This window comes from Castanea sativa, chromosome 4 (genome assembly GCF_040712315.1).
Source record: "Castanea sativa cultivar Marrone di Chiusa Pesio chromosome 4, ASM4071231v1".
NCBI lineage: Eukaryota > Viridiplantae > Streptophyta > Magnoliopsida > Fagales > Fagaceae > Castanea > Castanea sativa.
Genome location: NC_134016.1, coordinates 35,074,781 through 35,100,944, shown reverse-complemented (window position 1 = coordinate 35,100,944; position 26,164 = coordinate 35,074,781). Strand labels below are relative to the sequence as shown.

The window sequence follows — 26,164 nt, the reverse complement described above, 5'->3', positions numbered from 1 at the left end:
CGCACTTCACGTAGAACATTGGCTAGGTTAAAGTTGTAATGGATTAATCATAAGTGTATTTCTCATTAAATTCGTTGCAAACTTCGCATTTGCTATATTTATCATTGTCAAGATATATCTATTTGTCAAAGAAAATAAGAGAATGTTTTGACTTTGGAGTGCAAGGGTTGATGCAATTCGTTGGGTACTTCAGTCTTCAGCAACCATTTGCAATATTATATTAAGTTTAGCTAGGACCCAATATTGGTTCTTGGCAATCATAACAATCTTAACCAAAAAATCACTCGTTTTCATTGAAGACGAACAACGGATGCTCGTGGCAAACATGTTGATGCTTCATCTCTATTATATGCAAAAACGTCCAATTTGTTTATAAAATGGATTTTATAGAATAAGGCTGATGGAACTGGTGGCAGTATTTGAAACCAGTTTAATGTTGTTTCTGTTGTTTCTTTTTTTGAGAAAAGTTTTAATGTTGTTTCTAGTTCCACCAATTTTGCCCCAAACACAATGTATTTCAATAAAATAAGCTGAGGTGTTAAATATATTTGAGCTATTCATCATAATGAATAAATGAATACACACGTATATTTGAGCTGATAAAATTCAAATTAATGGAAACACTATAAAGAGGGCAGTGCCGTATGGCCCATATGTATTCGAAATGTTTCAAAATTGCGTGGGAATCAATCATGTATATAACGAAGCAATAAGCCAATTACAGTTCCACACACACACACACATGTATATTCCTTTCCTGTCTCCTAACTTGGAAAATTGAAACGACTGCAACTTCTTCCACAACTTTAAGAGAGAACAAGTCATTTGAGAATTGATTTTCCAAATTAACTTACCATCTCAATAAATTTTAAAATCCAAAAAATATTGTGCCGGGACAAAATTTATTAAGTAACCAGGTAAATGAAAACTGACTTTATAATCATTTGGGTATTTTCTACTTTGTCACTACTTTTAACTGGATTTCAGTAATAAGCATTTAGGTCCAGGTACTAGGTGTTCCATTATCAAAACAAAAAAAAAAAACACCGTTGATATACCTTTCTAATTAGGTTTTTTTTTTTTCTTCTTTTCGCTGAATACCTTTTTAATTAGTTTAAATTAACATAATTCAACACTTCATAGCTCTAAAATCCAAAATTTGTTTATATTAAAATGATGTAATGTAAAACATGGGTTTTCAAAGCTTAGCCTTCGTTTGGAGGAGGGAATGGGATAGAATGGAAAGGAATAAAGAGAATAATTTTAGAGTATTCTTCACTACCATTATTTAGAAGTTTTAATATAGGGAATAAACTTTCCCATTCTCTTGTTTGAAAGTGGGAAGAAATAAAATAGGTAGGAGAAAACACTAATTCCTTTTTGTTCCCTTAAAATTTCAAATTTTTATTCCTCTCAAAATTAGGAGGAATGGAAGTTTCGAGAAAAATGGGAGGACATGGAATTAGATTTAATTTTTTACTAAAACTTCCAAAATACCCTTATATATTCAACCATTTATTTTAAAATAGGAGTCTAATAGTAATATTGTCATAAAATAATTTCATTACATTCTCTCTATGTAACTCTCAAACAAAATTATCTACATTTTATTCATTTTCATTCCTTTATTTTAAAACATCCAATCAAGATTACTTAATTTCATTTCATTTCATTCTATTCTTTTCTATTTCTTTTCCTTGCTTAAATACATTCCATTCCATTCCCTTGTGATCATTCCATTCTATTTTATTCTATTCCCTTATAAACTTCCAAACGAAGCCTTAGTTTCACATCTTAGAGAAAGTTAACAAAAACTTAAGCTTTCATTTTAAATTAGATATAGATTTGGTAGTTCTTCAGAAAAATAAATAAATAAACAATTTGTTAGTTTTCCAATTGCCAGAAGTCTCATCCTATTTTTTGGGAAGGCATTCCAGCTTATCGTTGAGTTCTCCAATAAACATCTAACGGCAGCATTTCCTACCACCGTTATCTAACTTAAGCTTCTTTTCTTTTTCTTTTTTTATGCAAGTATAATTAGTTACAAAAATTGGGAAGAGGGGGATTCTATCTCCATTGAAAACACCAGGAGGTACCAGTCTCTTAAACTAAAGCAAGTCGGGCACAATAATACATCTAAACAAGATAGGGCACCTTAACCCAAATGGAGGTAGCTCCAGACAACTGAAAATAGGGTTTCCATGAACCATTCAGATCATTTGGCCACCATTTCTATAATTTTAAGCTGAATTTCAGACAAAAAGAATCACTATTTTTAAGTAGTAGTATGAACAAGTCAGATTAAATATATAACAGTTTAACTGCCTAATCTTTGCAGTAAAATTGGAAATCCCGGCCCACTCTCCCCCACTTTTCTACTTTTAACAGAAACCCAATTTCTGAATGGAAACTCATGCTCCAAAACTTAGGAACGATTCATATTATTACCTGGAATTATAGGAGCTGGAAAACCAGACTGCTTCTGTCCTCCCCAGTTACTGAAAAAATGACCGGGAAGTTCCTTTCTTAACTATAAGGAGCAACTTATATTTCACAAGAACGACATCAATGGCCTAGATTGCAAAGATCTAAAAGCCTCCATCGATTTAAAGGAGACATTCTACTATCCATTCTTCTCCTACAATCCCAATCCTGTTGTTCTATTTTGTCGAAGTAAGTGCCATTATATAAGTTGAAAGAAAATGGACCAGAGAAGCATGAGGGACGTGGAGACAATTGATCAAAAAGAGGAAAAAATCAATTAATTAATGATCAAAGTGAAAGACATTGTACCCTGTCTGGGAGATTCCTAGGCATTGGGAGTGCAGTAACATATCTTTGGGGTTTCTGGGCATTTGTAGCTGTATCGGAGGACGCTGAGGTCTCGGCACCATCAACTTGCCCCCGGCCATGGAATTTAGCAAAACGATTGATGACAGAAAACTTCTCCAGATCCTGGCATTCCACTCTCAAGTCTAATATTGAGGCTTTATTCTCCAGTCTGAATCATCAAGAGGAAGCAATAGAAAATATGAGAGAGAGAGAGACAACGCACTAAATACCATAATAAGAGCAGCAACAACAGACAACCAATAAAATATATGACAATAACAAACAAACCAACAACAACAAAAGCATTTTCTTTTCTTATTTTCCTTATATTGGTAAATTACACGTACAATGGGTAACCTTACCCTCCATCCCACCATTATGGAAGGAAGAAGTGCCATCTAAGCTAAAGCTCATTGCCCAAAAGCATCTAGTATTCTCCATATGCATAATCAAATCCCCCTACCTCCACAAACCTCCCCCCCCCCCCCCCCAAAATAAAAAAATAAAAAAATAAAACTAAAAAAAAACCTCCCTTTACCCTGAAGATTATTATCAAACTGACTGTAGAAGTTTTCTGGGAGAATGCAATGTAATTGAGATCATTCTTTGGGTGTCGTAACTAACAAACTTCATTCATTGACTGAAGGCAAAAATCAAGAAGCTTGCATCTAAAAATGATACCAGTGAAAAATACATTCTAACATATTTAAGGTGTTAGAAGTTGTTCTCTATCAGCCATCCGAACATCCTTACCTCAGTTACTCCCAATTCATGAATGTCTCTATCTTAAACAATGTAAGAGCACAAGGCATATGCAATCCCTTCTAGTTCCAATATGCTAAAGATCTATTTTGGGACAAAATTAGCACATTGCAAACAAGAAACAACACAATCTACTAGGAGCTCAAGTTTAATGCTCCTCAATATCTATAAACATTAAATGCTCCTCAATATCTATCACCATGGGGGATAAAGCTAGGAAGCAAAGTAAAAGTGCAAAGGATGATACTCAGAAAAGCTTTATCCAAAATTCCAAACTACTCAGATTCTGCCAGGAGAATTAATTTATACCAAGCTGCTTCATTAATGGAAACATTCTTTTTACTTTGAAAGAAGATAACCATGAATCCTTAACTCCAATGACTTGTCACTTTCAGATGACACTAAAGGAATGCCTTGTTGCATGATAGAGAAACCTTGTAAAGGACATTGTAGCATGAAAAGATTCATAAACAAGTCAAAACAGGGAAAGACTCAGATATGGTGATATGCTAGCGGTTTTGGGGGGGGGGGGGGGGCACTTTGTGGTGGAGGATACACACACACACACAAAGGCCAGAAAGCTACCTCAACAGATCATTTTCCAGCTTCCTCACTTCGCCAATAAAGTCTTCCACAACCTTCGCGAAGTATCGATCATCAATTCTCCCAGATGTTCTAAGCTTCTCGGACAGGCTAAAAGCAAATTTCAGAACTTAATATTATTAAGTATGGAATCATATAAATTCATAAATAAAAAATGTTATCCAGTATAGGCACATATAAAAAATTCCAAATGACTTCTAGAGCAATTCTTACAGGTTTCTGTTGTCAAGAGGCAAAAGGGTATCCCTTCCAGAGCAAAAGGTTGCACTGCATGCATCCCCTAAGGCTGATCTAGCAACAAAGTAAGCCACACTCTCATAGTGTGAGCTAGCATCTGCAGATAGAAGGGCTGCTGGAGGAGGGCGAAGCAGTTGCTGCATAAGCTGCTTTGTCAAAATAAGCCTTCTTTTCAGCCTAAGCATCTGGAGTCCATCTTCAACTACTTCAGCTTCATCTTCCACCTGTCATCAAATATGAAGCAATTAGAACTCTCAAAGAACCACAAACACAGGAAAAACATAATATCAGGCTACAGTCAGAGAGACTGCCTAACAGACCTTCTCAATCAGTCGATTTGCTGCTTGGGCCCAGATTAATTCTGCCGTGCTGTAAAATGTAGAACTTTGCAAATGTTAATTAAAAAAGAATAAACAAATCAGCCGGGGGTGGGGGCCAACATGCATGTCAAAAAATAAGCTAACATAATAAAGCAATCAATGTAAAAAATAAATTTGATAGAATTAACTGACCAAAATTTAAATTCAGAATAAAACAGAAAGAGACGTGTAAGTCAATAGATAGTGGATTAGAAAAGTTAATAGACTAGAAGAACCATATAGGCCAAACACCTGATATTCTGGAGCCTTTGGGGACCCTCTGTTAGTTCCTTATGCCATGGTATAAGTTCCGACGTAGCACTTTTACGCTTCTTGGGTCTCACAACAACCAGGCTTTGATCAGGGACATCAGGAGGCAATAAATGAGGGGATGAGAACTGATCATTTGCCATTGATGTGGAGGTAGAACTTTGCTGGACATTACCAGGATGACTAGCATCGGCAGCAGCATTAACTTGCTCCACAGAATTATGAGCAAGCAAACTGTCAGATGGCTTTCCAATAATGAAAGGCTGCTCCAAAGCCTTTTTCCGCACATCATATGTTGGCAGCATCTGTCCATTTTTAAAGGTTCCATACTGGTCAAACCATGATGGTGCCATCTGAGGACTAATCTGAGAATGCTCAGCTCGAACAGCAGTAGCATTATTACTGGATAAATTATGAGAATTGTTCTGTGTAAATGCAAGCATATCCTGAGAAGATGCATTCATATCCCGACTTTCCCCTGGCTTAGCTGAAAAGCTTAGCATCTTAGAATCTCCAGATGGACCTGCACTATTATCAATTGATGCATCTCTTGTCATGCTATTGTATCCATATGATAATTGCTGTCCTCCTTTAGGTGCTACCTGTTGCACATCCACACCACCATCTGGACCTTTAAATCTCTTCACACTACGATTACTTGGATCGATCTCGGCACCTTTCATGGCTTGTACTTGATGCAATAAGGAGTAATTTTGATTCATAACATTATTTTGGTTTAAAGTACTGCCAAAATCTGCAATTTCTCTTTGGGTAGCAGCAGCATTTGAATGAGATGAATCAGAAACATGCTTTGCAGCAGATTCCTTCCCCTGTGAAACACTTGATGCCTTTTCAACAGGATCAATATTCTCAGCTGAAACTTGCTGCCCAGGGCTTCCTTTCATAGGCTGCTCTTTCCCAGCAAAGGCTTGAGAATTTATAGAACTTGCACTGAATCCAGATGGACCATTCCCTCGTTTCTGGGCATCTTGACCATCAAGCTTTAGAGATCCAGAATTGTTATCTGGCTGAAAGTGAGTCCTAAAAAAATTTGCAGGAGCCTTGGATGGATGAACACCTAATAATCGTTGCTGGGTAGAAACACTATTCCAGACATTAGGTTGCATTTTTGAAAAGGCACCCGGTTGAGACATGCCAGGTGTAACAGAAGGCAGAGAGACTGGCATGGCTTCCAAAGCCGGGGTTTGTTGGCCTGGATCTCTTGAATGGGTTTGGTCTGCACCACTAGGCCGGGACATCTCTGCAGAACAAGTAAGGTTATTTTGTGGAGTACTTGTAGACATATCTGGTGCCGATGCCAGTGCAGATTGAACAGCTTGAGCTCTCTCCCCAGATTCATCTCTCTGTTTTGATTGGGAAGCAATCCTATCTAAAGATATGTTCACAGATTGATTCGACAATACTTGTCCACTTGCAATGTGCTGACCCTGCAGATGACTTCTTGAGAAAGGAGAACCAGATGTGAAAGCTGAAGAAAAATTTCCCTGAACATTGTAATGTGAGGGTTTATTGCTAGGTTGTCCTAAACTAACAGAAACATTATTCCTAAATTCACCCTGAGATGATTCACAGGAAGATGGCAAAGATTGAACAGAGGCTGCGGAAGACAACCACGCATTACCCTTATCTCCAGTCCCAGAAGCAACATGAGCTGAACCAATTACTGTTTGTGAGGAGCTCTGGGAAGACATGGCACGGTCAGGAATTGGCAACCTTTGAGATGGAGGGGCTAACTGTAAACCAAAACCTTGAGTTGCAGAAGACGGATTTTGCTGAAGATGACCAACAGATCCATCAGAAGTTTCCGCTTCAGGCATCTCAGAAGACATATACTGGTCAGAAGAGCTATTATGTGTTCTGATGCCAAGTTCATTTGATTGATCCACCTTGTGAAGAAGCTCAAGCATATTTTGACTGCATGCATCATAAAAACCAAAGGATATAATTCAACTCAAAACAGGGAAAAAAGCAGAAAGAGAAGTATAAAAATGTAAACAAGAAACACATTAGTAGTCATTCGGTGAAAAGAAAAATGCAAATATGCTGTGGGCAAACATGTATCATCGCAGTATCTAACATATAAAAGCTACTAAACAATTAATGAATAATAACTAAAGAAAAAATTCAACCAATAACATAAAAAATTAAATTTATAAAATACCAATGCCACAAGAGGAACAGCTACTTTTAAATATTCAACTACCTTGATGAAGCTCTCTTGTTAGGGGAATAATTACCCACAGACTTGTCAAAGGGAGCAGACGAATTAGGAAGATACCCAGGATGCATACTTTTCACAGACTTGTCAAAGGGAGCAGACGAATTAGGAAGATACCCAGGATGCATACTTTTCGAAGGCATCTCATCTAAGCCTTTTGTGTCACCCTGAAAACCAGGTAAACGGCCCTGTGAAATTTTAAATGATACAGCATCAAGTAATCTTCTATAATTCTTAGGAATTCAAAACATTAAAATTTAGTTATAGAAAAACACCAACAAAAACAAAATTTTGCCAATGCCACAATTCTCAAATATAGTAAAGCCTAATGATCACCTTCTCCAATTCCATAGAATTTCTATCTGTGTGACCAGCAAATCTTGACTGGCCAATATACACCTGTTCTTGGGCTCTCAATCCTTGAGAAACCTGCTGAGCCATGGCCTGTGGATTCACATTACCTCTTGGGCCATACAAAGGATCCGCATCAACATCCACATCCCCCATTGGATGATACTGGAATCTGCGAGCTCCAGGTTTTCGATTAGCCTGAATAGATACCTTTTGTTTGCCCCCAGTTCGGGAATCACTAGCATCTAACCAAACATTCTCTCTCAAACCACCACTGGAAGTATGATGAGACATGTTAGAGCGAAAACTATCACTTGAGTTCTCTCTTTTTCTCGAGTTCTCCGTTTCATGCATTTCAACTGCTCCCTTGTCCAAGCCATTAGTTCCTGATGACTCCAAAATTTGAGGGCTCTTATCGAGATGGTGCTGATATTTCCCTGGAACCTCACTTCCTTTAGAGTTTCCTGGAGAATCAACATCTTTCCAGAAATTACGATTATGATTGTTTTGAAGCTGTTGGCTTCTTTCCTGGTTGGCCCTTGAAGTGCTTAAATTAGGTGCTGCAGTAACACTATTAGAAATTGAATCTTCCCTGTAGACCTGCAGGCTACCTCCAGATTTTGCCTGTTCTAGTTCAACAGATGAATTAGGAACAGAATCAGTCTTCCATATAACAGCACCATGACCAACTTCCTCATGTGTAGCCCCCTTATGATCACTAGCCTGAGTCAATTGAGATGATTTTTCATTATCATGATGTTTCAAAGCACCACTATCAGGTGACAAAGATTCAGTAAAGTTCCAACCGTTTGGTCTATTGTGTGGCTGGCCACCACTATTGTAAGAAGATAAGTTTTGCTGATGGGTCCAAGAACCTGAATTACTCTTGGGATTTATTTCAACACCTGAAGACTGAACAACATTTCCAAAAAGATGGCTACCTTCAGCAAGATGCTTTTGTAGAGGGCTACGATCCAACCATCTGTTTCCTTCTTCCTGAAACTGTGGAATAGTTCTATGAGAAGAACTATTCTGCAACCCATCACCCTGTTGATGTAAATTTTTGGGCCCTGATTGCTGAATTCCTGGAACTTTAAAAAAATTTGTACTTGTAGTGGGCCTATTGGCATCATCAGGATGGGGAAAAGGTCTAGAATTCATTGTCGAAGCAGTCTGCAAGTTATTATCAGCCCAGACTGGCTGTTTGCTACCATCACTAAGGGTTAAGGACTGCTGAGCCCCAGCTGGAGGTCCACTGTTCCCAAACGTTGGGCCACTCCACTCTTCCTGAAGCCCTATATCAGCACTAGAAGTTTCAGCTACAGCAGACTGCATAAGAGCACTCCAACTCCCACTTTGCAGTGAAGGAAGTCCGTTAAAATAATCTGTACCATCCAACATATTTAAGCCCCCTGTGCTCTTGCCAAAGGAATCCCACAGATTGTCATCAGAACCAAACAAAATCTTTTCTTCAGTTGGATCTAAGGAAGAGACGCTCTGTGAAGGCGCAACCTGCATCAGTGTTTTCTCTTGTGACGTTTCTGAAGATCCAGCTAGCTCTTGCCTCCCACCAAATTCTTGCATGGATGCATTTCTTTGCTGGGGATTCACTTGCTGCGAGTTTTCCAAATTAAGTCCACTGTTTAAACCTTGACCAGCAGCAGGGCCAAACATATTTTTCCCTTGAAAGTCTTGTCTGGAAGCCAGAGTTTCATCTGGCATGCTAACCTGACCAGGAAATGTAGCATATTGATGACCTGAAAAGGAATTACCACCAGCTGATACCTGCTGCAATGCAGGCTTATCCATTTGAACATGAAAATTTTGACTTGGAGTGCTTCTTGTGCTAGAAACAGGAACCCCATAAAGAGATTGATCAACCTGTTGAGGAACGGATCCCGTCAGACGTAGTGCCTGGCCTTGCTCAGGGGATAACATATGTCCAGTAGAAGATCCTTGCATAACTGGAGATGCACCACGCTGCAGCCAGTTTGGGTGACCAGCCACAAGCTCCGGTGGCCATGGATAATTAGATGCCTCATTTATAGGAATACCATTGATTAGGGCTGCTGAATGGTTGGGAGCTGTCTGTTTTGGGAGAGAGGAAACCTGATTTATAGAACTTTGCTGCCTTGCCTCTAGTTGCTGAAGTTGTTGCTGCCTCTGAAGTTCTTGCATTTGTGTGAGCATTAATTGTTGCTGTAGTAGCTGCATTTCATTGATCCCCGGCTGCTGCCTTGGCAAAGATTGCAGCATGCCAGGCTGCTGGCCACTCATTTGCTGTTGGCCAAAAAAATCAAAATTAACTGGAGATTCAGAAGCTTCCAGCCTTGATGAATTTTTCTTACTAAGCTCAGGACCCCCCCGATGTGACTCAAGAGTAGATATGCCTCTTGATGTCAAATTATTCCGATCAGGTTCTGTATCCACTCCCAAAAAGTTCGCTTCATTCTGCCTTGTCTGGAAAATATGATGCCCTTGCACATAGCCATTCAAAGTTGTCTGTTGGTTCTGAGACAAATTTCTTCCAAACTCAGGCCTCTGATTTGAATGTGTTAAGTTGAAACCATGTGGCACTCGTGAAGACTGACTTCCATCTCCCCTCTCAGACTCTCCTAAAATCAAAAGAACAGAGCAGTATGATTAATAGCAGGTAACAGAGCTTAACCATAGATCATGAGATCCTACATTTTATAATAGTACAAAAAGGGAATGGAAACAGAAGTTCATTCAGCCGTTGGAAGATACTCTATGCAATACCATACAAGTCAATAGAAAATAATGAATCAAGAGATTAACTAATTAATACCTGATTGCTGTACATTGTAATTCTTTAAATTGGAAATAAAAGACGCACCAATCTGTCTTTGGTTTCCAGCCAACAGATTGTTATTTAACCCAGGCCAGTTCCCATGAATAGCCTGTGAATGATGCTGGGCCTGTGACAAGTTCTCTTGGCCAAAGAAATTGTGGACCCTGTCTCCAACTTCGTTGCCAGGCATAGATGATCCAGCCCACAAATATTCAGCAACTATAATTTTGCGAGGATAAAATTTACCTAAAGAAATATGAATAAAGTTCAAGATTACCATATCCAACAATTCCATCATAGAACGGTATGAAATTTCTACATATACAATCAAGTTTTTTTTAAAAAAAATACCACACCTCTTTCTTGTACATTTAGTCATTCCAAGTTACCAACTGCCACACTCCCACCTCAAAACTTATCCTGCATACAAACGGTCCAGCATAACAATGAATCTTGAGTGGTCTGATTTGACAGAATAAAACTTACCAATAATTTATGCAAGAAGTCATATCAAGTCACAACTCATCATCTTATCAACCAAAAAAAAAAAGTCAGAAGTCATCTAAGGTACTTCATTATACTCCTTTTTCCTCCATATCAGATGATAGAGGGGGAGGAGATGATGGCAATGATGACAAAGATGAAGAAGAAAGTTTGTGCATACAAGTGACTATTCAAAAAGTTGTCTCACTTTACCAAAATAGATTCCCTTAAATAGTGAATACACAAGCAAAAAATTATTTGTCTTATGTTCTTTTGTTTAAGTTCTATATGCTTAGTCATGTAATGAAATGGTGTCCTTAATATTTCTGGTGAAATGTGGTTGAATTTACTTGTTTCCATTCTCTTTGGATTTACAATAGCATGTGTATTTTAGCAGTTTTATGTACTTACATTTTTTTGGTTATTGAAGTTTGATGTTTATTTGTTGCTATTTCACAATGTCTTAGTATTCTTTTGATCAAGAAAGGGTCTTAATTAGTAACTAGAAAGTCTTTTCCTCATTTAAACAAGATTTTTTACAGTAAAAAAATTCCATTTTGTCACTTTTGCTTCTTTCAAGTAAAAAGTTTAATTAATGACACATCAACACAAAGTTCTACTCTTATCTCCTTTTTCTATATATATAGGTAAAGAGTTTTACTCTAATCTCAATGTTGAGATTCCAATGATTATCTGTAAGTCCCCTTTTTCCCTTAGTGAAACTCTAAAGTTCTCTCTCTCTCTCTCTCTCTCTCCACATTTATTTGGGAAAAATATATTTCAAACCCCATAGTTTTAGGTAGTTTCACATTAAGCCCACATTTTCAGAAGTCTAAAATTAAACCTTTTTTTTATAAAAATCGTTGCAATTCAAACCATAAACCCATTTACAGTGACATCGTCAACAGAAAATGCTTAAATAAAACAATGTCATGTGGATATTTTAACACATGCCAATTACATGTGAACATCACTTCACTCCAAGCCACACAACATTGTTTTGATTAAGCATTTTCCATTAATGGCTTCACACGTAATGGGTTTATGGCTTCACTTGAAAATTTTTTAAAGTACAGGGTTAATTTGAAACTTGTAAGAGTGCAGGGTCTAATTTGTAAACACCTCTAACCTATAGGGTTTAAATGTAATTTACCCTCTCTTTTTTTTTTGATAAGTGATTTACCCTATTTTATTGTAATTGCTCACAGTGTTGTGCAAACTCTTCACCCACATTTAATTCATCCGTAAGTCCAATTTTATTTCAGAAAGCCTACCACACTGACCACAAACCCTATTCTGTATGCCTCCAATTTAAGCACGTAACTAAAATAAAATCCAATCTAATTTTATTCTATTTACAAACTAAATTCTAATTTTCCCTTCATAAAAACTAACAGAAGTGCTAACCCACCAATATTGTTCATAGTCATTCCTTAATTTCTAATTTTAAGGGCTGCCCAACATCATTCCCTCTTCCTTGCTACACCCCCTTCCCAAGTCTTTCTTCCTTGATTGAATGTGCTTTCACACAAAAACTTTACACCATCAAGGATATTTTTCTCATTGACATAAAAACATCACAATTACATTGAAAGAAATCTATGATTATCTTTGATTACACAGCCAATGACTCTACAAACACCATGGTAGCAAAAAGACTTTCAACAGTAATAGAACAAAACAACAGCATTTTATCTTTTTTTCTTAATTCAATAGTTGGAGGAGGGGGATTTGAACCCTAGATATCTCCATTAAAAAGACCAAGATGTGTCAACCAGTTGAGCTACGAGACTCTTGATATTTCTTATTAAAAATATAATAAAGAGAAAGCAAACTACAATGTAATCTGACCATACCTGCTTGCCATTCTAGATTCACTTAATTATCAGCAGTAAACAGGTTACCAACCACTGCCATTAAGGCCCTCCCAACAACCTCCTGTCTAAGTTGGAAAAGGTCAGGATAATTCTATCACCCTTTGAATGATGGAATGAATCTGTACATATTCTCTTTAAGTACGTCATTTCTTTAATGGATTAGTATTTTTCTTACCTATCAAAAAAAAAATGATGGAACAAATCTGCTTTTTAGAAACACCCGAGTTCCATCCAAACCAAGAATCAAATTGGGTCACAAACTCAACATTTGAAACATCCCATCCAAGCACAGACACTAATTGAATTTATCATGCCATCCCACCTCCAAACCATCCTCCACTGCCTAACCATACAGCACATTTGCTTCATTAACGTTCACACTTATCTTGAATTAGCCATCCTAAAGATTGTCTATGCCTATCACCCCAAAAGAAATTTTTATTTATTTATCACCCCATAAGAACTTTGACCACATTTTAGTAAACTCTAGAAAGCAACTAGAACAGTTAGAGCCAATGGGTATAGACATCACATGGTCATAAAGTTCCTTTAGTATCTTGTTGGAACACTAATGATTTTCTCATTCATTCTTGACAAGTCTATGCAAAATGATTTTCTCATTCATATAAAATTTCCTTTTCCTGGTATAATTTTCTTTTTCATTTTTCCTATCTTCACTAAATTCTGTCGAAAATAATCTTCATGTACATAACACATCTAATCAGGCATTTTCTTTACATTAAAACTCAATATAGATCTAAGCTTTACTAAAGCCGCACATCATTAGTCTACTTAAAAAATTCTCTTGTTGCCAGTGAGTCCAAGTGCAAGTGAAGTATACATCTGAAGCTATGGATCATCAAAAAATTGATGACTAAGTGCCAGATGTTAATTACCAGGAAGGTGTGTGCATTTGACCCTTGTTAAATATGAAAGACATATCAAAATCAAAAAGAAAAAAGTAGAATAAATGACATTCAGGCCATACAACCATCAAGAAGTTGCTAATGCCTCGATACCCAAGTCATCAGAATCCTCCTACCACTAACATCCAACACCCACAAACAGAAGCAAATATGAAATATATGCTCCAGCCCAAATCTGACACAATAACCCATCTTCTCCATTTGGTTATTCAGTGAATGTATGCCACAGAGAAAGAACCACAAAAGGCCAAATAAATAATTTAATGCTAAACTTTTAGAAATTCAGAACCGGAAAAGCCCCCAAAAACAAACACTTTTCTCTTTCAAAAAGTGTAACTAAGCCTAGCAAAACTATAAGTTCCATTTTCTAACAAACAAAAACGACAAACAAAATACACAATCCTCAAATTTCAATTCCTTTCCCTTTTCCTCCATTTTCAGAGCACCCAAACAGAAATTGGAGCCAAAAAAATTTTCTCAGAATCTCACAGCTGTACCCCGAAAAAAGCACAAGATCGAGAACACAACACCACAATTCGAACTGAAAAACCAGTGATTAAATCAACAAAGCGAAGCGAAAACTACAATACGAGCTGCGAGAGAGCTGCCCAAGCCTAAACCACAAAACCCTAGCATAGATTTGTTTTTTCTTTTCTTCGAAATGAAAAATGGCCCCCCAAAGAGAGAGAGAGAGAGAAAATTAGGGTTTTTAGAGAGAGGAAAGAGGAGGTTTGAACTTACAGTGAAGCTGAGCGGACTCCATTGAAGCTCTGCACCGATCCTCCGATAGTGTGTGATTGCAGAGCGCTAGGGTTTGAATCGAAGAGAGAGAGAGAGAGCGAGCGATAGAGAGAGAGAAATGGGTGTGTCTTTGTGAGCTCAGCGAGAGAGAGAGAGAGAGATAAAGTGATCGAAATAGTGCGAAATTTTCAACGAACTGAGGAACAAAACTCAGGTTCGGACCGAGGCTAATTGGTTCGGTTGACGACCCGGGTGGATCGGATCCGAAGCTGAAGCGGGTTTGGTTCCTTGGTAAAAGGAAAGCGTTTTGCCTTGCTATACGAAGGGGCATGTGAAGAGTTGTTGAGGGTAGAGAGAGAATTAGGTGGTTGCCCAATCAAATTCTGCCACGTGTCAGTGAGGCCAAGTTTTGGATGGGAGTAATATAGTGTGGGGAACTGTATTTTGTGTGATTGGATTGGATTTGTGCTAACCGTTGATTTGAAAGAATTTTGGGTGACTTTTTAAAGAGATTGTCTTATAAAGTTTGAAAAATAAAAATCTTTTACTTTTTACATTTGCTTGGTCAATTTTTTTTTCTTCTACCTTTTCTTCACTATTTAGATTGGAGGAGGGTATAGAAGCTTCCTCGAGTGTGCCCTTTTTTTTAATAGGTCGACAGTGGGAGAGCTGAAGTTAAAAATTCAAGCCACAAACATAGAATATTAAAAATGATATCATTATCATTAAACTATCATTTAAATCGACTAATGTACCTTTGATTCAATTATTAAAATTATATTTAATCTAATTGGACGATAATATATTAGAAATATTGTACGTTTCTTATTACTCTTTTCAAAGCCATAATGAATGTTAACTTTCCTTAAAAAAAATAAAAACAAATGTTAACTTGTTACATGTATGTTCAAACCAATTACAATGAATGTTAACTTTCCTTCAAAAATAAAAAATAAAAAACAAATGTCAACTTGTTACATGTATGTTCGAACCATTAAAATAAATGTAACTTCCCTTATAAAAAAGCAAATGTTAACTTGTTACATTTTTTTTTTTTTTTTGAGAAGGAACTTGTTACATTATGTTCAAACCAATTATGATTCATTTATTGCAAATTTTATTGGACTAAAACATTCTAACAGTAAACAAATTATTATGCAATTACATTAGGTCTTTTATAAACTACAATTAAAGCACGTTCAATCTTTTTTCAAATTATCTAATTTGAATTATTATTTTATTACATGCAAATTATTTTCTTACAAACATTTTTTTGCATCAAACAAGTTACCAACTAGTATAATAAAAGATATATCTTACATGTCATGCTCACACCATATAAGTACATATAAGTAAGTGTCATGTGTAATGCGAGGTGCTTCCACCTTGTGGCTCACTTTAAGTATGTTACAAATATTAAGATAATTTTTTTTTTTTAGCTAAACTTAAGATAATATGTGATAGATGAAACTTTTTTGGTGTGATTGTGTTTATGCATATTCTTAATTCTACAACTACAAAACAAGCATTTTTAGTTTGAAATATTATCAAAACTAGGCTTGTTTTTAAAAAAGTGAAGATGATTTTCTGTAGTAGTAGTTAATTTTATACATTGAAAGATAACTTATTGCTGATTTGGTAGATAAGAAATCATATATTATTTTTGAGATTTTGAAGAATGCCCATATCCATTTTGATAAATGATTGATTCAAAATATATTGCGAAATAATTATGTTGTCTCTTTATTTTATTTTTTAAAATGTTGTCTCTTTTCTTTTGTTTATATTTATTTAACTCTCATTGGTTCTTAATTTCATTTTTTTCCCAATATATTTAGTCTTAAATCTTAGTATAATTTCATTCTTGAATCTTAAAAATGTGGGTCGTTCATGTTTTATCCCCCCAAAAATTAAATTCTTGTTCCATACCTAGGTGGATGGAAGATGAGTTCACCCTTTTTAGAGGGCTAGGGGACCATGGCCCCATTGGCTTTTGAAAACCCTCATCTCCTTCCAATATATATATTTTTTTATATAAAATAATAAAAATATAATGATATATACAAAATTAAGTTCAAGACCCCCCTAATTTTTTTTTAAATATATATATCTTGTATTTATACTACTGACTAATGCATCATTTTTTTTATTACTCCTTGTAGCTCATTAAAGCAAAGTGTATTCAAGATATATGATATTGAAAATATATAATTTATTCTCCTTAAGCCTTTTTTTTCTTTTCATAAATAAAACCTTTTTATTTATTTATTTATTTATTTATTTATTTATTTATTTTGCATTTGAAGTTTCAATTTCTTAAGTATGACCAGTAGAGAGACCACAAATTGTTATCCATATCCAGCAAATGGATTACTGTTAGAGATACAATGCTTTTATTTATTATTTTAGAAGAAAAGACAATTGTGGTTTTTTTTTTTTTTTTGGTAGCAACAATTGTGGTTTTTGTTGTTAGGAGTTAGAACTCTTTAGTACATTCATTATTTATGAAAAAAACAAGATTTTCCTTTCTTTATTATTATTATTATGATTATGATTATTATTATTACTACTACTACTATTATTATTATTCTATTATTATTATATTTTGATTAATTTTTTTTAATAATAATAGTTGTGAACAAATCATGTTACAAACTATATATATATAGGGATGGCAATGGGGCGGGGCCGAAGGATGGGGTCTTTGCCCCTGCCCCGCATGGATTTTTCTTGCCCCATCCTTGCCCCACCTCGCCTCACATGACGGTGAAAATTTCTTGCCCCATCCCCGCCCCTTAAGGCCCCGCGAAGCCCCGTCCCACCCCGTAAAACTTTATTTTTTGTTAATTTTCCCTACAACTATTACCATTTTTTTCAAATAAAGTGACATGTTTTAATAATAAAAATATACTTGAAATTATAAATAAATTTATCCAATCAAATCAAACTAATTTTTAGCAAAAACTGAATAATATTATCTAAATGTTTAACAAGACAATATCACAACAAAGATATCATAGTATAACACAATAAAATAATCCAAACTCTTAATACATTACAAAATAAAAATTGCCTAGCTCTTCAAAAAGAATCTCCACTTTAGCAACGTCGTTAAACAATTAAACTATATTTAGCAACATCATTAAACAATTAAATTAGTAATCATAGCATCGACAACACATACACAAATGGGTTTTCATTGGCCTAAAAAACACCAAAACAAATCTCCTTTGTTACTTTCTTTTCCTCTTTGATAGGTCTAATTTTTTTCAAGACATCCATTCAATGGATGATAAGAATAATGCCACATTCAAGATGCGTCTCTTTTACCCAATAAATGTTATAAATTCCTGAGTAGTGTGCATTATTTTTTTTGACTTCGAAGATAGAATTATATTGAAAAAAGGGACTGAAGCCCAAAAACTTACAAAAAGCGAGGATACTAGCAGACAGCAACCCTCCAAAAAATAAAATAAAATAACAGATTGTGTCCAAACAAAGAAAAACTATAAGAAGTATTGGTTGTTGTTGTTTTTTTTTTTTTTTTCCTACGTATGTTTAAAAACTAGCACACTTAGGTCCTCCCATTTTGTGACTATTTCATAGAGAATGGGACAAAGTCTCAAACTTGTACCTTATAAGTTATAACAACCAAATGCCCACACACACAATGACACAAACATAAATATTTAGAGTCCCAGACTTAGACCCAGACCTGTACCGCATTAAAAAAAAATTATGTTCATGATGAAAAGTAAGTTGAGAAAGACGTATGAATCATAAATGAAATCAGTAATTCAATAGTATATGTAAGTGCACAATTTGTACCCGGTCCAATCCCTAGATGGCCTCAGGCCTAAAAAGTCTTATACAATAAAATTTGTAGAGTATGGGTTTGAAACCTAGGTTAGGGATATTGGAGAGTTAATAAACAGGCTAGAATGCTGAGATCTATGCAAATAATAGATAAATATGACAAAAAAAACTCTCCTCGGACATAAGCCAAGGACCATTTGTATTACCTTTCTTTTTTTAAGTAAAAGATTACAATTTTTGTTTCAAAAAAGGTCCCCTATCTTCATACCTCTATTGTCCTCTTATATCCCTTTTCTTCTTCCCTTTTTCTTCCACATGTAGCACAGGTTTTCCAAATAGATACTTGTCCCATCAACCACCTTCTTGAAGTCTTCAAATAATAGTTGGAATGCTGAATATTACTGTTCAGAGGTCATTACTCCATTAATGCGGCCAGGGAGGTAAGTGCAGGGCCTTTAATGCGGTGATAGCAACTTTTTTCTCTTTTGATATTTCTCACACGTTCTTCCTTCTAACCACTGCATAGATCACGTCTTTACCCAATAGATATTTCGAAATCTTGTGTCTAAATCCCTTGGTACATCCCATGACCTTTACTGGGCCCGTCCAAGAAGGTACCCTTCCTCGGACGACTCCTTCACCTCTCGTAGTGTGAACTGGCCTGTGGGCCTCAAAGATTCTGCTTGGACAGACTTACACCAACAAACCAGGCTCAAGGCCCAAATACGCATTTTATTTATTTTACCCCAACAGTATATAAATTTTTTTCTAATAAAAATAAAAGAAAACGTTAAAATTGGTACCTTATTTCTAACTTTACTAGAGAGAAAAAAGAGGTAGAGAGTCACGTTAGGTATAATAAAATAAGCTGATGATATTTTTATTTAAATAATAGGGTTTTACCGTATAAAAAAATTACAATTTAACCCTTATTAATGTGGGGGCGGGGTTGGGATGGGGCAGGGTGGTCTAAAAAGTGTAAACTCATCCCTGCCCCGCCTCAAGGTGCGGGTCCAAAATCCATCCCCACCCCACCACCTTTGCGGGGTGGGAAGAACCCACACGGGGCAAAACGGAGAGGGGCGGGTACAATTGTCATCCCCATATATATATATATATATAATGTCTAATTGCGCCAAAAGGCAAAAGGCCTCTAATGTCTATTTCAAATCCATTTTTTGTCAAAATTAAATAGAAATCTTTATTTGATACCATTATATAGTCAACTGCTACTTTACTTGCATTGACTCCAACTAAGAATATTGCATGTAAACAACGAACACTTTTTTGTCCTTAAATCTAGTGGCAATGGTTGCTCGTGTGGAAACTTTCAATAATACAAGTAGTGATGTACTCAGTTCATTTATGTAGTCAACTGCCAGGAGTGGATTACTTGGAAAAAAAATCTGAAATAAATGTTGCTTAACTTGCTTGAAATTAGAAAAATATGATATTGTTGAATATCAAAGTCTCTAATTGACCCTTAGAACAGTGGTATTTGTTGCGATAACAAAACACATAGAATTTATGGCCTAAATGCTTTGATGAAACTGATGAGAAAGAGGGAACGATGTTTCTATGTGTGTTGCTCTTTACAATACCACACGTTAATTAATTTTCTATCACTGCACAAATAAACCTTTGCCTCTTTATATAGAGACCCAATATTTTTGATAGATTTAATGATATTTCTATATGAATAATCTCTTTTAAGAGTCATAATAAATTATGAATCATATATTTTTAAGTTTATATTTTAATGTAGTTTTCATACAGTTGAGATTGGTACTTATTTATTTTTTATACAGGTATTTATTTATTTCAAAGTAAGTTTGACTTATGAAAGAAAGTAGATTTTAATGTACTTTTCATACAGTTGAGATTGGTATTTATTTATTTCAAAGTAAGTTTGACTTATGAGACAGAGTAGATGTTTAGGCGCATATTGTTATTGCCAATAATTTTTTAATGTATATTTATGATCATAACATTAATCTATCTTTTTTTTGGGAACCCAAGGGGAGGGAGGGAGGGGGGGAATTATTTTGCATGTAATACAATTGTGGGGGTAAAAATTCCCGAATAAATATTTGGATTTTGGGCTTTATTGACGGGTATCAGTTTGTTTTTGGTTAAGGCATCTAGGCCCACAAGTCGGTATGCACCATAAAGGTCCGAGGAGTTGTCCGAGGAGGAATGTCTCCTTGGACTGGCCCGGCAATGACCCTGAGACTCGTCAAGAAGGTTAAAGGCAGATTTCTGGAAAAACTAATGGGTAAGAGGGTGATCCAAGCACCATCTAGACTCAAGGATGTGATAGAAATATCTAAGAAAAAGGCTGCTACCTCCACATTAAAGACCATGCATCTACCTCTCTGGCCGCATTAATGGGGAAATGACCTCTGAACAATAGAATTGAACCTTCCTGCTATTATTTAAAAGATTTCTAGAAGGTGGTGGATGGGACAAGTATCTAAGGGAAAGATTTGTATGACACGTGGATGAACAGTGAAGAGGAAGAAGTATTTGAGGAGACGAGAGAGGAAAGAGAAGGGGATCAGCTCTTGAACTAAAAAGAGAACTAAGAATTGTAAACTTTGGCCTAGAAAAAGAGTATTTATACAAATCGTCATCAGCTTACATCCGAGGAGATCTATTTGTCATATTCGTTCATCATTTGCGCAGATTGTAACATTCTAGCTTGCTAATCAAACCTCCAACATCCCGAACCTAGATTTCAAACACATACTCTACAAAATATATTGTATAAGGCTCATTGGGCCTGAGCCCAATATTCGTTTTTGGGTCCGGGTACAATTGTGCACTTACAATTGGCGCCGTTTGTGGGGAATCTAGCGTTTAAGGAATTGGAACATCATGGCAGGCTTAGGTTCACACCATGCAGAATCTCAGGGATCACAGCCCAAAGATCTCTTTGAGCGTCTTGAGCGTCGGAGGGATCGAGAGGGAAGTGTTCATACTGTATATCCTGGCGCGAGTCATACGCGCAGCGGAGGCAGTGCCACCCATGAGGATAATGCCAAGGCCATGAAGAGGGAGATTAACCACTTGAAGAAGAAGCTGTGCCGTGTCAGACGAAGGCGGGCTTCACCCTCATCCAATCCTTCCTCGGGGGAATCCCGGGGAAGTAGTTATAGTTCAAGGTCCTGGACGCCCCCCAGCAAAACCTCCTCTTGTGAAGAGGATGACCAACCGGATCGCAAGCATAGGAAGCTCCCCTCCAGGGGCTTGGGGAACGACGCTATGAGCCAAGCGTTACACCAACTTTACAAATCGCCCTTCTCACGCAGGATTAAGAATGGAAGGCTCTCTAGGGGTTCACCCAGCCCACCTTCACCATTTATAACGGCCGGACAGACCCGATGGAACATGTGAGTCACTTTAATCAGAGGATGGCAGTGCATTCTCACAATGAAACCTTGATGTGTAAAATTTTTCCTTCTAGCTTGAGACCTGTTGCTATGAGGTGGTTCAATGGACTCAAGTCGGGGTCTGTCAGTTCGTTCAGGGAACTTACTAAGGCATTCGCGTCTCAGTTCATTACATGTAGCAGAGTTCCTCGACCATTGGACTCATTGTTATCTATGGCCATGAGGGAGGGTGAGACGTTGAAAGCATACTCCGATAGGTATTGGGAGATGTTCAACGAGATAGATGGAGATTTTAACGAAATAGCGATTAATACTTTTAAAGTGGGCCTTCCCACTGATCATGACTTGAGGAAATCCTTGACCAAAAAACCCGTATGGAGTGTACGTCGCCTCATGGACCGTATTGACGAGTACAAAAGGGTTGAAGAAGATCAACAGCAGGATAAAGGTAAGGCAAAGGTTATCCCGTAGGAGAGAAGGGATTTCAGGTCGGACAGGTATCACAACAATAAGCTGAGGAGAGATTACTCTGGGCAGTCTAGCTCAGACACTCCTCAAGCAGTTAATACTGTGTTCTGAGAACCAGTACACCAACTACTGGAGAAAGTTCGTAAGGAATCCTACTTCAGATGGCCCAGTAAGATGGCGGGGGACCCTACAAAGCGGAATCAGAATCTTTTTTATCAGTACCACCAGGATGTGGGTTATACTACCGAGAATTGTTAGACCCTCTAGAACCATTTGGAACAGCTTGTTAGCGAAGGGAAATTGAAGCAGCACCTGTACCAACCTAACAAGTAAGACAGTCAGTCAAGTTCAAATAATCAGAAGAACAACTCATCTCGGCTACCCTTGGGAACGATCAACGTCATCTTTGCTGCACCTGGCAGGACTGGTTCTTGTCCTACCAAGGTGATGGCAGTGTCACACTCCCAGGCAGAGGAGTCAGGCTCAAAGCCGAAGAGGATTAAAGGGAATGTGTCTGTTTTGGGATTCTCAGATGAGGATAAGGTTGGGACCATCCAACCCCATGATGACGCCCTGGTGGTCACTTTGAGGATAGGAAATTACAATGTCAAAAGGGTGATGATCGATCAAGGCAGCGGCGCAGATATTATGTACCCTGACTTATTTAAGGGGCTAAGGTTGAAGCTGGAGGACCTCACTCCTTATGACTCGCCACTAATAAGCTTTGAAGGGAAGGCTGTCATACCAAAGGGGCATATTCGATTGCCCGTACAGTCTGGCTCAGAAACGGTCGAGATGGATTTTATTGTGGTTGACACGTATTCCCCATACACGGCCATCCTTGCCAAGTCATGGCTGCATGCTTTGAGTGCTGTCTCCTCAACTTTGCATGTTAAAGTAAAATTCCCCTCGGGGGGATTCACCGAAGAAATTCTTGGCAGCCAAGTAATGGCAAGGCAATGCATATCGGCTGCAGTACTACATCAAGCCAAATCAGAGTCCTCAGCCCCTGTTATGAAGGACTTATAGCAATTAACGACTCTGGATGCGCCCAATGCGGTGACAGCAGAGGAAGCCATGTGTGAAGATTTGGAGAAGTTTCTGATAGCGGATGATCCCGGAAGGTTCTTTCAAGTTGGTGTATGTTTACCACACCAAGAGAAGATAGAATTGGTGGAGTTTTTGAAGGACAACATTGATGTCTTTGCCTGGGATCCCTATAAGGCTCCGGGGGTTGACCCAAGCTTTATTTGTCATCATTTGAACGTCAACCCTGCCATTTTTCCTAGGAGGCAGCCACCTCGGCATGCCTCCAAAGAGCATTCCAAGGCTGTTAAAGAAGAAGTGCCCAAGCTCAAGAGGGCTGGGGCTATTAAAGAAGTTTTCTACCCGGAGTGGTTGGCGCATACAATTGTGGTGAAAAAGAAGAATGGGAATTGGAGCGTATGCGTGGACTTTACAGACTTAAACAAAGCCTACCCAAAGGACTCCTTTCCGATGCCACGCATCGATCAACTTGTGGATGCCACAGTCGGACATCCTCGGATGAGCTTTTTAGATGCCTTTCAAGGTTATCACCAAATTCCATTGGTGGCGGATGATCAGGAAAATACTGCCTTCATTACTCCAACAGGGAACTATCACTATAAAGTGATGCCATTCGGATTGAAAAATGCAGGGGTTACTTACCAAAGGATGATGACCAGAATGTTTGAGTCGCAACTTGGAAAGACCATTGAGGTATATGTGGACGATATGGTAGTGAAGAGTAAGACAATATCCACGCACGTGAAAGATCTGGACGACACCTTTCAAATACTTAGAAAGTACAAACTGTGCCTTAACGCCTCAAAGTGTTCTTTTGGCGTGAGTTCCGGAAACTTCCTAGGCTACATGGTGACTCATAGAGGAATAGAGGTCAACCCGGCGCAGGTCAGAGCCATCCAAGGCTTACAGCCACCTCGGAATCCAAAGGAAGTTCAAAAGTTGACCGAAATGATCGCTGCTCTCAGCAAATTTATCTCTCGGTCAGCTGACAGGTGCAGACCTTTCTTCCAACTGTTGAATAGATGGAAAGGATTCCAATGGTCCGAGAAGTGTGCTTTAACTTTCCAGCGACTTAAGGAATATCTTTCCCAGCCACCCATTATGTCTTGGCTGAAGGTTGATGAAATCCTGTTTGCGTATCTAGCTGTGGTCGTCCATACAGTCAGCCTGGTCCTTATAAGGGACGATGGTGGGGTGCAAAGACCGGTCTATTATGTCAGCAAATCCTTGAATGAAGCTGAGGTGCGTTACTTGCCCTTGGAGAAGGCACTTCTGGCCATAGTCCATGCCACGCGAAAACTTCGTCATTATTTCCAATCCCACACCGTTGTGGTTTTGACCCAACTGCCTCTCAAGTCGATGCTACAAAGTGCTGACTACTCTGGAAGGGTAGCTAAATGGGGAACTATTTTGGAAATTTTTGATATCAAATACATGCCGTGCATCTCGGTGAAGGGCCAAGTTCTCGCAGATGTGGTGGCGGAGTTTACTGAAACATTGTTGGAAGAAACTGCAAAGGAATCACACATGGATGAAAAATCAGTTAGCATGATCATGGACAAAGGACCTCCGATTTGGAAAGTGTCCGTTGATGGGGCAGCCAACTAAAGGGGGTCTGGTGTCAAACTTGTTTTGGTATCCCCTAAGGGAATTGTCTTCGAAAAATCTTTAAGATTAGCGTTCTGAGACTAATAACGAGGCCGAGTACGAAGCAGTCTTGATCGGTATGAACATGGTGTGTAGGATGGGCGGAAGGGAAGTTCATATGTTCTTGGATTCTCAGTTAGTGGTCGAACACGTGACGGGGACCATGGAGGCTAGGGATCCAAGAATGCAAGAGTGCTTGACCCAGGTCAAACATTTACAATCTGAATTTGATTCATTTATCATTTCTCACGTTTCTAGAAGTGGAAACACACATGCAGACTCATTGGCCACCTTGGCGACATCCTTGGCTCAGTGTTTGCCTAGGATTATCCTCATCGAAGACTTGTTAGAGTCAACTCTGACCACTGCAAGTGCCACCCGTATCCACCTGTATCCACCTGATAAGGCTTGGACCTAGTTGGATTGACCCTGTAGTATCTTTTCTGAAAAGCGACATTCTTCCCGAGGATAAGTCTAAGGCAGATAAGATTCGTCGAAAGGCGCCTCGTTTCTGGCTGTCCGAAGATCAAAAATTGTATAAACGCTCCTTCTCTGGACCATACTTGTTATGTGTACACCCTAAGTCAATAGAGGCACTTTTGGAAAAATTGCATGAGAGAATTTGTGAAAGTCATACTAGGGGAAGGTCCTTGGCCCATAGGGCTCTGACTCAGGGATATTAGTGGCCCAACATGTAGAGGAAAGCTCAGGACTACGCAAAAATGTGTGACCAGTGCCAAATGTTCGCTCCCAACATTCATCAGCCTGGGGGAGTCCTTAATCCTTTGTCCAATCCTTGACCTTTCGCTCAATGGGGATTGGACATAGTAGGGCCTTTTTCGAGGGCTGTGGGAAACAAAAGGTGGCTACTCATGGGGACCGACTACTTCACCAAGTGGGTCGAAGCTGAGCCCTTTGCAAATATTAGGGATATCGACACCAATAAATTTATTTGGAAGAATATTATCACTAGATTTGGGGTGCCCCATACGCTTGTTTCAGATAATGGCGTTCAATTCGACAGCAGAGCTTTCAGGAAGTATTGCAATGACATGGGCATCATAAACAAATACTCCACCCCAACCTATCCTCAGGGAAATGGGCAGGTCAAGGCCGTTAACAAGGTTATAGTTAGTGGACTTAAGAAGAGGCTGGATGACGCGAAGGGTAGATGGGTAGAGGAGCTACCACATGTTTTATGGACGTATCGAACTACGCCGCGCAGATCCACTGGAGAAAAATCATTCTCTATGACTTATGGGGCTGAGGCAATGATACCTTTAGAATTTGGTTTCCCCACGC

The 26,164-nt window shown here is 38.0% G+C and overlaps 1 protein-coding gene across 5 annotated transcripts; it reads right to left on the bottom strand.

The window, feature by feature from the left end:
• Positions 1 to 2,736: 2,736 nt before the first annotated feature.
• On the bottom strand, positions 2,737 to 14,632 carry LOC142630558 (uncharacterized). Of its 5 annotated transcripts, none has more exons than XM_075804563.1 (11): positions 14,493 to 14,632; positions 10,822 to 10,885; positions 10,463 to 10,711; positions 7,639 to 10,268; positions 7,438 to 7,490; positions 7,288 to 7,380; positions 5,046 to 6,998; positions 4,755 to 4,818; positions 4,411 to 4,658; positions 4,180 to 4,287; positions 2,737 to 3,001 (listed from the first exon to the last, which is right to left on the bottom strand). In XM_075804563.1, the coding sequence occupies exons 3-11, from the start codon at positions 10,653 to 10,655 to the stop codon at positions 2,773 to 2,775; spliced, it is 5,571 nt and encodes a 1,856-aa protein (XP_075660678.1). In that variant the 5' UTR covers positions 10,656 to 10,711; positions 10,822 to 10,885; positions 14,493 to 14,632; the 3' UTR covers positions 2,737 to 2,772. The 5 variants fall into 5 exon arrangements, with proteins under 5 accessions (XP_075660678.1, XP_075660679.1, XP_075660675.1 ...); XM_075804564.1 differs by having other exon boundaries at positions 7,438 to 7,469; XM_075804560.1 differs by having other exon boundaries at positions 7,288 to 7,490.
• Positions 14,633 to 26,164: the final 11,532 nt, after the last annotated feature.